The 17,391-nt window shown below is 34.9% G+C and overlaps 1 protein-coding gene across 1 annotated transcript in view; it reads right to left on the reverse strand.

Moving 5' to 3' along the window:
* Window positions 1-17,391, reverse strand: part of LOC149556900 (uncharacterized) — a 166,874-nt gene that overhangs the window by 100,854 nt on the left and 48,629 nt on the right. The window contains exons 5-7 of the mRNA XM_089831531.1: window positions 4,905-5,640; window positions 3,526-4,710; window positions 3,222-3,345 (exon numbers count right to left, since the gene is read on the reverse strand). Of these exons, the coding sequence (XP_089687657.1) occupies window positions 3,222-3,345; window positions 3,526-4,710; window positions 4,905-5,640 (2,045 nt within the window). The remainder of the gene's footprint in view (window positions 1-3,221; window positions 3,346-3,525; window positions 4,711-4,904; window positions 5,641-17,391) is intronic.

Here is a 17,391-nt window from a genome sequence, read left to right on the forward strand (position 1 = left end):
TCATACCTTCTTTGAATGTTCGCCGAACTTTGAACTTAAAGCAAGAATCTCATCAAAGCCTGTGACATTAACTGAAACTAAATGTCCTAGGTAAATCAAAGAAAATATGTAACTTTTTTTGATGTTTGTCAAGAACCTAAGGGCACAAAATACCAATATTTATCTTCCATGAGATGTTTAAGATCTCCATGACTTATACACTAGGTTATCATGTATGGCCAAAACTGGTCCAGAAGCTCTATCAGGTGTGCCCCGGTCTGGGGATGCTTGTGTATGGAAATTTACTAAGAATTAAAATTTCTAACAAACATCATCTATGGAGTATTATAGATTACCGACATGATTGGAATTTATGTAGGAGATCAAGAGAGGTACATATAATTATGGTATTGAAGGAGTTTGATTCAAAAACTACAAAGTTGAATCCTGATAGCAATATCACAACTTGAAGAAGTTATCATGTTGGGCAGAAGCATACGGATGTCTTCATAGATTGGGTTTTGTATATAAAAGACATCCTGAATTCCTCGCTTTGGTTTTGTACAAGTCTTGATATGTATGCACGGCGTACCCGACATACTATACCCAAGAAAATAGATTTTGAAAACCAAGAGCAAGAAATGTGTTTAAACTTCAAAACCAAGAGTTAATGAGATTAATTGGAAAACTTGGGATTTAAAATTTTAAACATTCTTATGCAAGAAAAGGCTAGCTTGATTACTATTTCTAACTCGAATGCAATCAATAGTTATGAGATTTGAAAGATTTATTGTTGTCAGTGTCAACCAGAGACTGCCATGCACCTAGACATGTGATGTGAATAGGGTAATAGAGCAGCTTATTTGTGAAATGTGTAACCCATGGTATTTATGCTGGTTCAATTGGTACTTAGTCAGCTTAATGTGTAATATCTAGGTCAAGGGTTTACCCAAATCCTAGGTTTATTAAATGAGAGTGTACCTAAAAGCTCATGTAATTGTATGTAATTGTAAGTCATGGAAAGTAGTTGTATTTGAGTATAACTCTTGTAGCAGGGATGTTAGAGTGATTCCTTCTTAAGGTGTATTGCAAGTTGTAAATCTACCATATGACTATTCTTCACTGTTTGATATCAGGGTTCACTGGCCTAACATCCAGATCTTCTGTAGTATCAAGTAATGTTGGTTTATTTTCATGTATATTCTATTATACAAATTGGCAATTTGGTTAAAGTAGAGCATACGCCTCTACCCCGCACAATGCAAACCTTAAGTCGTTTTACTTATGTTATAGGGGAAGACTCACTTGGTATTGTTGGAACAGAAGCTGCCAGCTGGAAGCAGTATAGGCAAGATAAGGATAGTAGGATTTCTAGTGACTGAAAGGAAGAAGGATCAATACTGGATGTTAGGGAACAACAGTGAGTGGAATATTATAATAGTTGTGTGACCAAATGATCAACTTTTCCAAAGTGGTTGAGCAATGAACAACCTCCTAAGAAGCTATCCCTGGTGACTCATACTAGTCACTGGGCTCAGATGTTGTCAATATGGGCATGGTTAAGGGAGGCTAAAGCATACCACGCATGTTCCTGTGACAATATATGGTGGGGTCAACAGATGAACTAATGCCACCAAGGCCAAACAAAGGCCTTCAAAGTCACAAGGACCTTCATGATGCATCTTATTTTTCCTAATTTTGTTGCTTCTAACCAATCTCCAATAGTTGACATAGTTACAAATATTCACAAATATGTGATTTTAACTAATTGTGATAAGTCACCAATATTCAAGTGTTTTTGGTGTACAAAAGTCGTAGATTATGATATGCATACATCAAAAGAAAAAGGAAAATCACAACATGAATCATGAATTAAGGTAGAGGAGATCTCATATCACTTAGCCTAACATCACTAGTTCTATGTGAGGTGATGTGCTGTTATCTCAAAAAGGTTTGCAATGCTAGTGGAACCATAACAATACTCAATATTGGGATTGAATTGGCAAACCAAAAGTATAATTGAATTCAATTACTTGGAAAATTAAGTAAGAAAAAATTCAAGAAGCCTGTGATGCTACTGCAGTCGCAGTAGCATTACTCGAGATTGTGAATTAAGTGGCAAGCCAAAAGTATAAGTGAATCCAATTAATTGGGATTTAACTACGAAAAAGTTTCTGAAAAATCCATAGAATATGGAAAAAAACATTGTTTTTATTTTCAAGACAAACAAAAGAAAGAGTAGTTGTTTTCCATATGGCGTAAGCAAAAAAAATTGCTCCTGTGAACCAGAACAGGATTCTTGCAATAGCAGTCCCTGGCAGGATTGAAGGAAAACATCCCCCACAAGGTCCAAGCACACCCTTAGCATGTTCCTTATCATGGATAGAAGGTGGGGTCAAGAGGAGCACCCTTAGTGCATTCCCTGCAACAATATAGGGGAAGGGTTAAGGGAGCACACATTGTACATTTCCTTTGGCAATAGATGGTGGGATCAAGAGGTGAAGCAAATTCCACCAAGACCAAATAAAGGCCTTCAAGGTCACAAGGACCTTCATCGTGCATGTCATTTATCATATTTTTTCTGTTTTTAACCACGCTCCAATAGTCAAGATTCCAGACCCTTGTAAAATGCAAGTGTTAACGACTCAAAGCCATAGATCAGCAATTAAGCCCTAACTATGTGGTGTTTTAGCTTTTTGAGTTTAGAAATTTGCATTTTTTTTTCCCAATTTTAAGAGGCTATTATCTACCTGAGATTGACCTACAAGGACGAGTTTTGATAAAGACTTTCCCACGCACACCAATGAGTCCGCACTCATGTCCTAGCTAGGCATGGGATTTAATGAGTCTGCCAAGTACCCAGTGAGCCCTGTGACTATGATTTTGACTCAAAACTAAAGGTATTCCAATGAAAATACAACATGAAGTTAAGTGCTCTACACTAAGAGAATGGACTTGTGATAATCCAAGTTCCTCATGAAGTACATAAAAAGTTTTAATGCCCAAAGTCTATTTTGACTAAAGAATACAATTTTTAAAAGTGTTACTGGAGCTTTTGCAATATCTAAGTTTCGCTCCCTAATGGCTTTCTCACTACATCTACTGATGTTTATTTGAAAGGGGCATACCAGCAGACAGAATTGAAAAAATTCATTAATAAAAACAAAGGGACTAATGTTTCATTTTTCCTTATTATTAGAAAGCTATTAATAAATAGTGTGTATTAAAGTGACTTAGATGACCTGAGCAATGGCCTATCACTTGCAGTAGGCAAAGTGCAACCAATTTGCTGACCACGTGCCTCTTTTGTTTGAGCTAGGTTTTGATCCTCACAAGAAGGTGCATTGCTTCGTGAACTGCTTGGACCTGCATTTAAAAGAAGCATACAGAGATCGTTCTAAGAAAATAAATCAGATGTCTGTGATTTGTAAATCTCATAAATCACGAGCAAGAGGAAAACTGAATAATTAAAATCAATTTCTTAAACACGGATTACAATGACTTTGGCAATTATGTTCCAGATAATGAAATGATAACAACTCGCACCAGGGAATTCTGAGTTGTCATGAGGAGCAACTAAGCCTTGATCACATTGAACATGGTGACTTCCACCAGCTATATCTAAGAAATTCCCTGGACCTTGTTTATCCTGATGATACATTCCTTGGTTTGGATCGCATGTATTGGGTTTTTGTCGATCTTGAATAATCATGCTACCACATATCCCTCCAAGCTGACCTTGCTCGCGGCTTGTGTCTGCTTTTGGTTCTTGGTTAGAATCATTTGGCATCATTTCATTTCTTTTGCAAACATTGGTCCCACCCATAAAATCGAGCATACATCTCAATTGCTCTTCAGACATGCGTGGAAATTGATGTACATCAACATCAATTTTGTTTGCTGCATTATCTGCATTTCTTGACAAAGTTGCAGAAGCTGCTGTTCTGGGAATATTTAATTGTGCTGCTGCTGACAATAATGCAGGCCCACTGTTCTTCAATAGGGCAGAATTTATGGCTCTTAACCAAAAAGCATCAGGATGATCACCAACATTTAAGTTAGAGGATGTCATTTGATTAGGGCCATTTCTGCTGTCTATCTCGATAGGTGATGCAGTATTTTTTTGTGTCTCACTCATTATAGTTTGTTTAGCAAGCATGCTTACATCTGGTGCAACAAAATGTGCCGGAATGACCTCATGTAATAGCCTTCTGTCAATCCTCTGTTTCATTTGAATCGAAGATGCTGAATTTCCATACATATCACAGGCAATACTAGGCTCAAATGTTGTACCAAATTTTGTTTGATTTGAATTACATCCATGTTCTTCACTTTGTGGGAATACCTTGTTAGAAATGCCATTAAATTTGCTTCTCAAACTCTCTGATATGTCGTGCTTAGCAATACCATGAGAATTTGGATTTGTGTGCATCATCCTATTACCAAGTTGATGTGGGTTTCCCATAAATTTATTCATAGATGGGACTGATGAATCATCTACAAGACCATTAGGCTGCTGACCGGGCTGGAGATACATAGAAACAATTGATCCTCTCACAGAATCTCCTTTTATATGGTCAATGCATGCAGATTGTACCATATTTGTCCTTTCAATTCCGCGCGGTTGGCTATTAAACCATCGTTCTTTCTCTTTCTCTTTATTGCCTGAGTAACCAGGAGGAAAACAGGTGGCATTTTGTTGGGCTCCCTCCGCCATACTTGAATCATTAACTGCACAAAAGATTCCCACGTCCCCATGCTCATAATTCTCATAATTATGAACAAACATTGAGAATGAACTAATTTATTGATTCAATATTTCAAGTTATTATATTCACTACAAACAAAAATTTAATAATAAAATGTAAAGTTTCTGTCATTGCAACCTTCAAATGCCAGAATGCAAGATATTAGTTTAGCATTACCTCTCTGCAACATACGCTGAAGAAATATAGATTTCTGTCTCTCTATAGCAGCATTTGAGACTTGAGAATCTAAAGATTCTGATAGTGGACCACCAATAGCATGTCTTTGCTGTGAAGGTTGACCAAGTCTGAGCTCAAAACTTGATGATATTGAATCTTTCTCTTGTGGGACTGCCTCTTGCATGTTACTCGTGCTGTTTAGAGTAAAACCCTTCTGAAAATTTTTTAGCCCTGCTGAACTTTGATTTGTAATGAGGGTCCGGCCTCCACTATTAATAAAATCAATATATTCAGCAACAGAAGTGTTTACGAAGTTTGATGAGCCTTTGTAAGAATTACTGCCAGACATATCTGGAAACTTTGACAAGTCATCCTTTAATCTTTCTGACAGAGGTTGACTCAGTTGAGTTGGCAAGCTTCCTTTACAAACCTTGTTAATGTTCTTCAAAAAAGCTTCATGAACCTCATTCACATTTTTCTGAGCTGCATTTGGGAAGAAACTGCCACTAGATAAGCCTTGAGTAACATTTTCTTCATAAGACTTATTATTACAATAAACAGGATTATTACAGGACTGTGAATTTCTCAGTTTCGCAGTTGGGTGATCCATTTGATAAAACAGAAGATTTTCCTTTTCCATACATTGTGTGTTAGCAGTCTTACACTTCACTGATCCAGTTTCACTAGAATTTCCATCATTCCAATCCCAACCTTTTTCATCATCTGGAACTTTCACCTAGAATTTCAACCAAGGTCAAGTCAAAACACAATCAGGTATTCAACAGAATCACAAAGCAGACAATAGCTTAAGCTGGCTGATAAATGCTTCAAATAAACCATGTATAAATGAGAAATTATATAACCTTGCTAAAAAACAAACTTAATTTTCACATCTAGCTCATCAGCCAAATCCACCTATCAAGTTTCCCATTTGGAGTTGCAGTTAACTTTGATATTCAACATGAGTTTGCCTCCAAATGAACAAAGAGAAACACAAACCTGCAAGCTTGGTACTTCTTAAATATGGGACAATAGAGAATGGTAAGAGATTAAGCTAGTAGATGCATGTATAGCAGAATATGTCAGGACTCCGAACAAACATGTTGTGTAAAGATTGATAACGCGGGATGTAATAGAATAGAGAGACATGTATACTGAATTATGAAATGTGGATTTGCATCCACCCAGACCCACATCTAAAATATTTTATGTTCCATTCAACTAAGAGACCAGTCTCCCAATCTAAGGTATGCCTGTCCTTTCACAGATATCATATCATAGTTCTTACAGAATATTATTTGTCACTTATGAACTTAGAAGTTATTTTCCAGAAACATCAGTGCTATTATACAATGCACAGCAGCATGATATAGATAGGTCGTAAATTGCATAACTTGAAACTTACCATGGATTTTGAAGAGAGGAAAATATAGCTCCAAACGAAAAGAAACACTATTAAACGACAATTTCTAGACCATATAGAAACAATAAGCAAGTCCTGCTGTGTATAGCAGTATGACTAGCATCGCTGTTTTTGGAAAATATAAAACAATAAAAGACGAGCACATATTTAGAGATAGCAGACTTTGTGCTGCTCCGTTTTCTTCATTTGTGCATGAAAAGTGAAATACTTGTCAGAGACTTTGACCTGGACAAGTATTTCACTCTTGTTCTCATAATCTCCTAAGGGGTAACTAAAAGTTACTGAAAGTTGTTGGTAGCTGAAGGTTATTCCTACAACCCCCTTTATCAAGAAAACATCTAAGAGCAACCTTCCTTCCAAAGTGATGAAATACTCAATCTTATTGAGTTGTCAACTAATATTAATAGATAAGTGAAATGTTGGCATTACATTACCCCTTCTTCACCATTTAACTAGACTTTTGCATCAACATAATATCCTCCATTAGTGATAGTTGATTATAGCTCTCCATTTAACAATTCTCCTCATTCTTGAAATCAAAATTCAAACCAAAAGTTATAATCTTTAATTCTACCTCCTGAAGCTCTATTTCAACCTTGCTTCTACCAACATAAAAATCACTCACCACTTCCTTATTCCATCTCCTCGCCTCTACCTTGATGTGACATAGCATTTTTTTAAGGATGTATCATCTATAGACTTTAACCTCCACATCCCACCATTTTTTAAGAATATGCTAAAACTCACGTTGTTCAAATGACATAAATTTGAAGTTAAATGGGATTCTTTTTGTTTAGGACCCCATGTAATCTCCATCCACACCATCCAATAATAAGATCCACCAAAAAGAAAAACCTTAGTTATGAAAACACTAAGTTCTAGTTCCCACTACAAGCACACTACAAACCCACCCAATCTTACTTGGATATTTGAGTATCCCATCCTGTTATTATTCCATGTAAATGATACCAAGGATGGCTTGACATCCATCAAATATTTGTTCAAACAAAAAGAAGCAAATCCCCATATACTATAGACCTAAAGGCAAGCATCCTCCTTTCTTATCATCTAGACCAAGAATGGCATTTAAATATCCTAACATAGTTCCCTCCATCTTCTTGCACATGCTGCAAAAGTGGATTAACTCCTCCCATAACCTAACTACCTCACTCCCAACATATAGGTCCATATACATTTGATAACAGATATGTGCAATATTTTATCACACTAGATAACCTTACATGAATGGCATTTGTTGCCAGTGATATAGCTTCACTGCTTACACTTCTATCATCCAAAAAAATGGCCATACTTCCCAACACCCTTTATGCAAAAGTCACCCCACTAGATCATCTAGGCCAAAGTTTTTTCATCCCTTTCTTGATTTTCCCCTAAACTAGTTTAGTTTCATACAAGGTGACACACTAGAAACATAAACATTCATCAATTGCTTCATCAAGCAACATTTGTGAAGAGCAATCATACCCTAACACTCCAATTAAGTAGCTTAATTTGGTGGGGAGTGCCAACCCACCATTTCTCTAGCTTGTGTTAAGGCAATTATTGAGTACCCTTGGCTACATCAAGCTTTGCCACCTCCCATGCTTTGCTAGCTATAGTCTATTTTGTTACCGCAAGGTTACCTTCTAGATTAACTAAGCATCGAGATTACATGTTCGCCTTGGTGATCTTCTAAAAGGCACACCTTTATCTTCTAAGGCTACTGTAACTTCCAATTTAGCCAGCACTTCCCTCCCTTATTTTCTTTTGGCCCCTCTATCAAGCCCATCTCATGCTCCTTATCTTCTGGATCTTTTCAATCTTTTGAACCATCCCATCATCTTCTTGTATGAGAAAAGGAACGTAAGGGCTAGGCACCTCTATGTCCTCTAAAACTATCCCTAGAATTTTCTTCCTTCTACTACATTGACTTTTCTTTTGCCTTCTACATCAATTTTGTTTTGACTTCTGACACTAGCTCCTTTAATATTCTAAGACATTTTCTAGCCATGCGCTCCGTTATCCTACATGTGAAATGAGTAACAACAAACCTTCACTATCCAATTCTTTGGTCCAAGAGCAAATAGAAGAACAATTCCTTACAATGTTTAAATAATACTCATACTCACTCATAAGTTGTTGATTCATTTTCCTTTGTCGTAAATAAGCATGAAATATATGTACCCAATAAATTTCCTATTCTCCCCAATATTTCCTTGATTTACATCTATGAAGGTAATTGAAACTAAAAGAACTTAATCCACATCAAAACCTACTTAAGGGCTTCCTTATACAAGCCACGCCCTCATTATTAATCCAGTTATCCCCGTAAACCAAGGTAGACCAAACAATTGATCATCGTCCTCAAATTGGAAGATAATTTCCAGAGAACCACGTTATGAAAATCTTATCTCTTGTTGAGGAAATTGAACAAGTTTTGCCCCATGCATTGCTTAACCCAATCATTGGAGGACAAATGCCTTTAAAGTTTGCCAAGATTGCCACCTTCTCAGATCTTTTGTGACTAGGATAATTAATTCGTCAAGCATATAATCAGTCAGTAACTCATCTACAAACCCTAATTCTTCATTGAAAAGGGAAGCCTTGCGAATAATACTGTCATGTTTTGTGTCTCTCATTTTCTTGACACCATCCTTCTCTACTTCATTAAAAAGATTCTTAAATTAGACTAGTAAGTGTAAAGTTTCTGCAAATTCTGCTTCTTAATCAAACTGATATCAAACCTTTGAAGTGCTGGAGATTGTCTTCATCAATTTGCAGATGGAATATTAGTCCTTCTTGCTGAGATAATAGTTCTGCAATAATATATAAATTCTGCTACTATTCGTATGAGGCAATGTCTGCTAAAGGAGCAGACTAAGATTTTTTTGTGTGTTCTTTATCCACAAACATAACCTACATAAATAAGGCACCCAAGGGACATGTCCCTGTCTAGGTCGGCCAGAATTGTTCTCTCCAAATCGGCGCCTATTAAGGAATAGATTTAGTTAGTGACTAACTAATTTGTTCAAGATTAAACTTAAACAACATTACACTCCAAGGGAGACACCGATCATAATTGAAGACTAAACAATTATATTTATAGGCCTTCATTACAAAGGCATTATTTATGCATAATCAGATCTGTACGATGTGTTCCATCAGATCAGTATGATTTCGAAGTTACAGAATTAACAGTAAGGAGATATTGCATGTCTTTACAATTTTTCCTTCGCCCAAAGTAACCCAATCCCTACCCAACATCACTAATTTGGTTTTCTATTCTTTTTGTCAACCTATTTCAAAATTTGAAATTCATCCTCTACCCATATTTGAAAAACTCAGTTTCGGCGATAACTCAATGGACCCAAAAATTTTGGAAATTTCAGAATCGGCAAAAATCCAGCAATAAATCGACACTTTTATCGAACATTTGAAAATATACAATTCATTAAAATCTTCTTTAAAACCTAGAAGTTTTAATCATTATATTAAGTTTAACTACTGTGTATTAAATACAACAGTTACAATATAAATTTTATAATGGGCAGTAGTAAACAATGAACATTATTATTGTAAAATACTGTGAATTTTATTAAATACAATAGTTAAAAATTGCTATATTAACAAAATCCTCAAAAAAATTGTATAAAAATATTTACAGAAACTATGAACACAATAATAAAATTGTTTTTTACCAAAATAAATATCGCAAAAACTTGTTACTAAAAAATCCTTACCGCCCAAATTAATAATAACTTACTTGAAAGCTATAAAAAAAATTATTCATTAGCACATGTATTTAAGAAGACACCTCTTGTGCCACAATATCATATCTCAATCCCTCATACAGATCAATTGCTATTGCTGAATTAGATTACGTTGCAATCCCCATAGTTGTTATCAATTCTTAAGAGTTGTTATCGTGAGAACACAAGTTGTACTTTGTCAAGAATGAGTCAATTTTGTCATCTTGTCGTGATTGTGTTGGTGGTGCGGTTTTTAAGTTGTGTAGAAGGCTTGACGAGGCCATTGCAGACTTTGTTGATCTACAGAGTGTGGCGAGAAAAGTTTTCGGAGTTCCAGCACTGAAATGGAACAACACAGTTGTTGCTTATGCTCGTAATTATGCGAGGCAGAGAAGAAATGACTCTCTATGAGGAGAATATATTTTGGGGCAAAGGTCTGAATTGGACATGTCAACAAGCATTAAATACTTGGATTGATGAGAAGAACTGGTCTTAGAATATATTTTGGGGCAAAGGTCTGAATAGGACATGTCAACAAGCATTAAATACTTGAATTGATGAGAAGAACTGGTCTTTTCGTCAACACTTTTTGGGTTTTTTTCCACCATTGCCTCTTTCCCTTAATAAACCCTAACCATAGGCTCAACTTTTCCATTTTTTTATTATATTTTTGGTCAACATTTTTGTGCTTTTTGCCTCCATTTTTTGGCTTCTTTTTGCGTGTGATCTAGCGGTTTGCGCAGGAAAAATCACAGCGATTTTATGCAATTTAATCGCCTAGCTTTACAGTGCGCAAAATATCACAATTTTGGTGATATTTCACCATGCTTCGCAACTATGCTTCTACCTACTCCTATGCCTTGCAACTTCTTACTTTTGTTCCGCAAGCCCTTTGTGTATGGTTTACACTAGTTGGCCAACTAAGCATTAAATTATTATGTCTCATTTTATCATACAAGCCCTAATGAGATATATTATTATAAAACTTAAATTTCTTTTTTTCTCAATAGCTTGTAGGCAATACAATTTTCATCTTTTATGGTTTCCAAGTTAACAATGATTAGGTCACATAAACTTTTCAAGAGGATATGACTCATAGTGCCATAGACATTTGATAGCAAAAATTTCAAGTTGGAGACCAAACTAATTACACAACAAAACTACTAATTTGAGCTGTAAAATCAAAACAAGGCCTCCAAAGATATCATTTCAATGAACAAGGTTGCCCTTCCATTTATGCCATTTATGCAAATTCTTTTTCTTTCGTCCAACTCAATTTCATTTCTTCAAAGAGCATATTTTCATGGATTAGTAGATCAAATTGACTCCAATTGAGCATTATTTAAAAGACCATTAAGGATCGAACACCATTTATACATTCTAGGTTAGAACCTTTACTATAGCAATTATAGCATAATAAGTTGTATCCGTATACAATTTCTTGCTTACCTAGGCCCTATTTTAGCATGTATGGCCTCCCGTATATGTTTCCTCTTATCACACCTTGATTTCGCAGATATTTCCAGCATCCCCATACCAAATAGGACCCTGTTTTCAAATTTGGGCTACCATTTGGCAGTCAAGGGTAACTAAGTGGGTAAAAGGCAACTTAAGTCATCCTTGACCCTCAAAGTTGCCCCTACTATTAAAGTTGATTAGAATATGGATGGTCATTTTAATTTTCTTGTCTCTTGAACAATATCCTTACTAAATAATGATTCTTTGCAGATTACAATCAGAATGGAGATGCAATGATATTTCACAACATAAATATTCTTAATATGACAATGCTTCAGTTATTTCAGATTATGGAACAAATATCTGAATATATAGATCTAATGCTAATGACTAGCACTTATGAATTTCGGCACTTGTCATGATTCAATCTGCATTGAGATATTTATATGTTTTGGCAAGACATATCAGTGGATAGACATGTCTCTCCACCGATAACTATATATTTTCATTATCGGTGACTAATATGTGTCATGTGCATCATTTAAAACAAACAATACAAATTATCTCATTTCTGATAATTGTCAGTAATATAATAAGATTTAATCAAACTTGGATCTGATTCCTGATCAAAACTATTTTACTCTTTATCGATACTTATAAATGGCAACGATGGTACTAATTAATATCAATCAAATGCAGATAGAAAATTATGTTTATTCTTGGAACAATATTAATGATAATAAGATCATTATCGATGATAATTGATTTTACAAATATAATTAATATAGTAATATATGGTTAAGCATTTAATGTGTGTGTATCAATATACACAATATATATATATATATAGACACACACACACACACACACACATATATATGCATATATGTATATAATCATAGATCATCCTATTGATGATTATCATCCATAGTAATTTGACCAAAGCTATCATTTCAACACTCACTCTTAGCTAGGGAAGATAAAATCTATCTAAGTATATATCACAATAAATTCCTCTATTGTGAGAAGAGATATCACCTTACTCGTGATATCAGGAAATATGATATGCCTATGAATATCAAGTCATGTGACATTCTTCATAACACAAATATCTATATTATGGTATGTACACTGAAATCAAGTCTCGTGATGTCTACCATATGGATGATAAATCATGATATATCCATGGATACAATATCCACCATGATTATCTCTTAAAGATCATTATGATCTATCAAATGATATCAAGTCTCGTGATAGCTAAATGTCTAAGAGATATTAACTATCATGACATGTCCATGGATTAAGTCACAAGATGCGTTGAATTTCATCCGTGAAATTTGAATTTCAGCGAATTTTACCACTTTCTGCACTTCATCCGAATTTTATGATATTTAATACATTATTGTTATTTAATATTGTATTATTTTATTTTAAAATAATATTGAGTTATTTAGAAGATAAATTTAATCTTGATTTTTTTTGCATTTTTACCCTTGTCAAATTTCATCCGAATTTTATGCTCAATGAATTCGAATTCGAATTCGAACATTGTGACTTAGTCTACGGATATCAAGTCACATGATATCCATCATGATAGTGAAACAACTCATTGTAAAGTCGTCATCTTACAATGTCAAATACAAGTGTTCATTATTTGAAAAATTGTCACCTTGCAATAAAGTCCACAAGGGCCCATAAAGTCATGGAGTCCCACACATGACAACAAAAGAGATTGAACATTAAACATCTTTATATATCAGTATAAAATTCAGACTCAATCTCAAATTTAACTTATATTTTCAACCATACCAAGTTTATTCTGCAAGCATTTAACTTTTATCCTAGAGAGAGGTTTTAATTACTTGTACTAATATATTCCAACAGAATCACATCCCTTTCTACCATGTCTCTAACATAGTGATAAGGAAGCACAATGTGTTTTGATCTATCATGGAACATTGGACTCACTCAAAGCTTGATGCAACTTTGATTATCACAATGGATAATAGTAGGATTCAGGGGCTCACCAAATAGCCCTAGAATAAATTTCCTAAGCTGCATTGCTTCTTTCTTCCCATAGAAGCTGCAATATACTCAACTTCAATAGAGCTTTCTGCAACTCAAGATTGTTTCCTACTAATCCATGAAATCATTGTTGATCCTAAACTAAGACAACATCCTGATGTGCTCTTTTGATCAATCATACTTCCAACCCAATCTAAGTCAGTGTATTCATGTAGATCTATGTCTATACCTCAATCTGACACCTCAATTTCTTCGTCTCAAAAAAATGCACTACAAGGGATGACCCTTGATTTCTTGATCTCAGAGAAATGCACTACAAGGGTTGACACTTCAATTTTCTGTCTCAAAGAAGAATTCATTAAGCAGGCTCTCTCTAGAATAGATATTAACCTTTTGACATCCTCATCTCGGATTGCTTTTGATGGATTGTCAAAGTCCCTCTAAACCTGAGGTCAACCTTCTACCCTCCTTGTCCAAGGTTGCCTCTGGTGGATTATCAGACCCCTCTGAAAGTTAATTCTTTCTTTTCGAAAAAACTAATCTACAATATGCCACCAACTCAACATCATCAGAAGATTGTGTTTTCATTCTTCAGCCTACATGACTTAGGCATGAAGTATCAAACTATTCTCTTGGATACTCCTTGATCCAACAAATATTCATCTATCCAAGAACATCACAACCTAGGCTTTTGTATACAAATATTTCAGTCCAGACATATGGAACTTCATCCCATGAATCATAGTCCTCTGAGTGCTATAGTGTCTTGATCAGTAGAGAAAGCATGTTGACATGGTCTACTCCCTCTTAACCAATATGACCAAGATCCTCAGATTTCAATTGAACCAGATCCTCTAGCTTCTCCCTCTGTCACAGAAGCATGCCTCGCTCACATGATGGAATTCTCCAATGCTATTATTTCCTTTCAAAATCACACAGGGTCACTTCCAAGTGATTGCAGACTCTATCTTTACTTGGGCTCAAGATATCTTGGACTTGCTTGCATTAAATGAACCCTTTGGTTACAAAAATTGAAAATTCCACCATTCCCACGCTCATTTCTCGCATACCAATTCTGCACTTAATCTTGACACTCTCACCAAAATATAACTCCACAACTGCAAGGCATGAAGCTGGTTGGTATCATAGAAAGGTCACCATGCCTTCAAAAAACAATAGCAAGTTTTATATCCCAAATTCCAAAAGATTTGGCAATGCTGAAAACATCAAGTACCATCAAAACTAAAAACTCCATTTACTGTGCCATCTTCTAGTAGCCATATGGTCCCCACTATGCCTTATTACCATTCATACAGAAATCTGGATACTCAAGAAAAATACGCCTGCTGCTATATGAGTTTTTATCTCACCCCCACACACCTCAACCTTTTGAATCTATATGCATATCTTCAATGTATCATTTCATAAGAGGTGTCAGGTGTGGACTATTTCCAAAATCATATCTATTAAAAGCTCTATTTGATATACTCTAAGAGTGTAAACAATTGCACCTTTCTTATTATTAATCGCTATTCATATTAGGAATGATGTTAAGTCATAATGTTTGCCTAAACAGATCACCTCTTCATCAATAGCATCTTTGAGATTAATATTGCACCTTTGTTTAATGATTATTCTTGATAATGAATCTGTGCTAATTTAATCTTTGTTTGATGACCCGTCTTAGTTTACTGACTAATCATTTTGCAAATCGCTCTCTTGAACTTCACATTCTTTATCTGCAATAGTCTTTTCATTATGTGGATTTCCTTGATTGACACATCATATTACCACCTGAAGCTATTGTCACTCCTTTGACTATATAATAGAATTTCACATGCGTTATCTTTATCTCTATTGCAATTTAAAAGTTATACAATCTGAAAAAGTATTTGTTCAAACAGTGTGTGTTTTAACTGTGTCGTATCTTTTGCAAACGGGTGCTCTATAAAGAATTCTTCTTTAATTGCAGCATATGAGTTGTCTTATCCAATGTTTCTAGGTGTACCACTGCCAACTGTCCACTATCCTCTCTAGCATGCCATAGAGTTTCTTTTATAAATGTTTATATCGATGAAGGACAAAGATACAATCTGTTGTTCGTATCTCTCCACTATTAATACATTCTTCAGTGAGGTTCAAACAATAATTTTCGGCTGTATATTTGTAAGTTTTAAGTCACTGCCTTTCGAACTTTATGACATCAGTCATCAATTATTTGTGTTAAATATGATACTCGTCATGATAGTTGTCTTTGTAGGCATCGTGAGGGATTTTATTACAAATAAATTAATAAACTTTAGAAGACGACTACAATATGAAGAATCCAAGCCAGATAGTTCCATTGCACCCTCATTTGAATACCTTGCTCACTATAAAACTGTTATTCACTCGCATTGCATAGATTAAAATCTTGTTGAGAATATGGTAATTTCCAATTTCGATGCAGGCTCAGAATGAGATCTTTTTGCCAAACAATGGACTGTTAAAATGATTCCTTTGTATGAAGAAGATAATAATTGCTATTTATCGGTGCTGCTTAATATCTGTAGACTTCGATGTTACTGATATTTATATATCCTTCCCATATTGTCTAACTTCATTGAATGAACTTTTCACGCACAGGCATACTACTCTTGATATTGGTATGTATGAAACTTTGAAACAATTATATGAAGATCCCAAAGATGATACGAATACAAACTAATACTATTCCCTGTTGATGGTTGCATCGAAGAAAATTATTCCTAATAAATATTATTAGGCTTCAGAAATATATTAATCTGCTTTTCTATAATCCCACTAATATATACTCCAGATTATAAACTCTGAAGAACTCAGACACCAAATTACTTAAATACAAAATATAATTGAAGAATAAATATTCCTTCTTTATTTCATATTTTACCAGATGATTGCACGATCCTCCGCATGGTTTTACGAATCTATTCAATGCTGATTCTATATTGGCCAGTGAGATTATATGTATGATTAATCTGTTGGGTATTAAAACACGGAAATCAATAGTGTTTAAATTTTGACTCCAACCATCTTCAATGATATTCGACATGAAATGTTGCAAGTTTATTTCTTTTACTTGCGTCCAATATATTATGCATGTTTGCATTTCTTTCCGTAATCTATCCACAGACTGTAGTTCGATCATTCATCCGAATTCTTTAACAATCATTAGATCAGAACTTTCTCCCAGGCTTTGTCTGATACCATGTTGAAGTTTATTAGAATATAGATGACTTTTTAATTTTCTTATCTCTTGAACAATATGAAGAGCACAAGATTATACTGAGGGAGGAGGTGAATCAGTATCATAACAACTTTGCCAATTTAAAAAAACTTCTATCCAAATAATACTTCAAATACTGAAATAAACAATTATGCACGTGAACACAATGACACAATGTTTACGTGGAAACACAATGCGGGAGAAAACCACAGAAAAAAATGCTTTTTATATAAACTTGATCTTTTACAAAGATTTGTAGGCTATGACCTACTAGAGGCTCCTACCCTATGTTTATGAGCACCGACTCACTGGAAGCTCCAACTCCCAAACTTTGCCAACTCCGACCTACTGGAAGCACCAACCCTCACTGCTGTCTTCTGAGCACCAACCCACCGCACAAAAATTTATTTTCACCTTGACAAAGTTGCTTACTCAACTGATGATGGACATCATCTTTCCACAAATTTTTGTTCTTCAATCTACTATTTGTTCGTGCATCCTAGTGAACATTATTTCCAAGTTATTCCAACCACACATTTTGGTGAACCTGACTCCTTAATTACATCTTAATTCTGATTTTGACGT

This window comes from Cupressus sempervirens, chromosome 5 (assembly GCF_028749045.1).
Source record: "Cupressus sempervirens isolate cs-2001-9-10 chromosome 5, ASM2874904v1, whole genome shotgun sequence".
Taxonomy (NCBI): domain Eukaryota; kingdom Viridiplantae; phylum Streptophyta; class Pinopsida; order Cupressales; family Cupressaceae; genus Cupressus; species Cupressus sempervirens.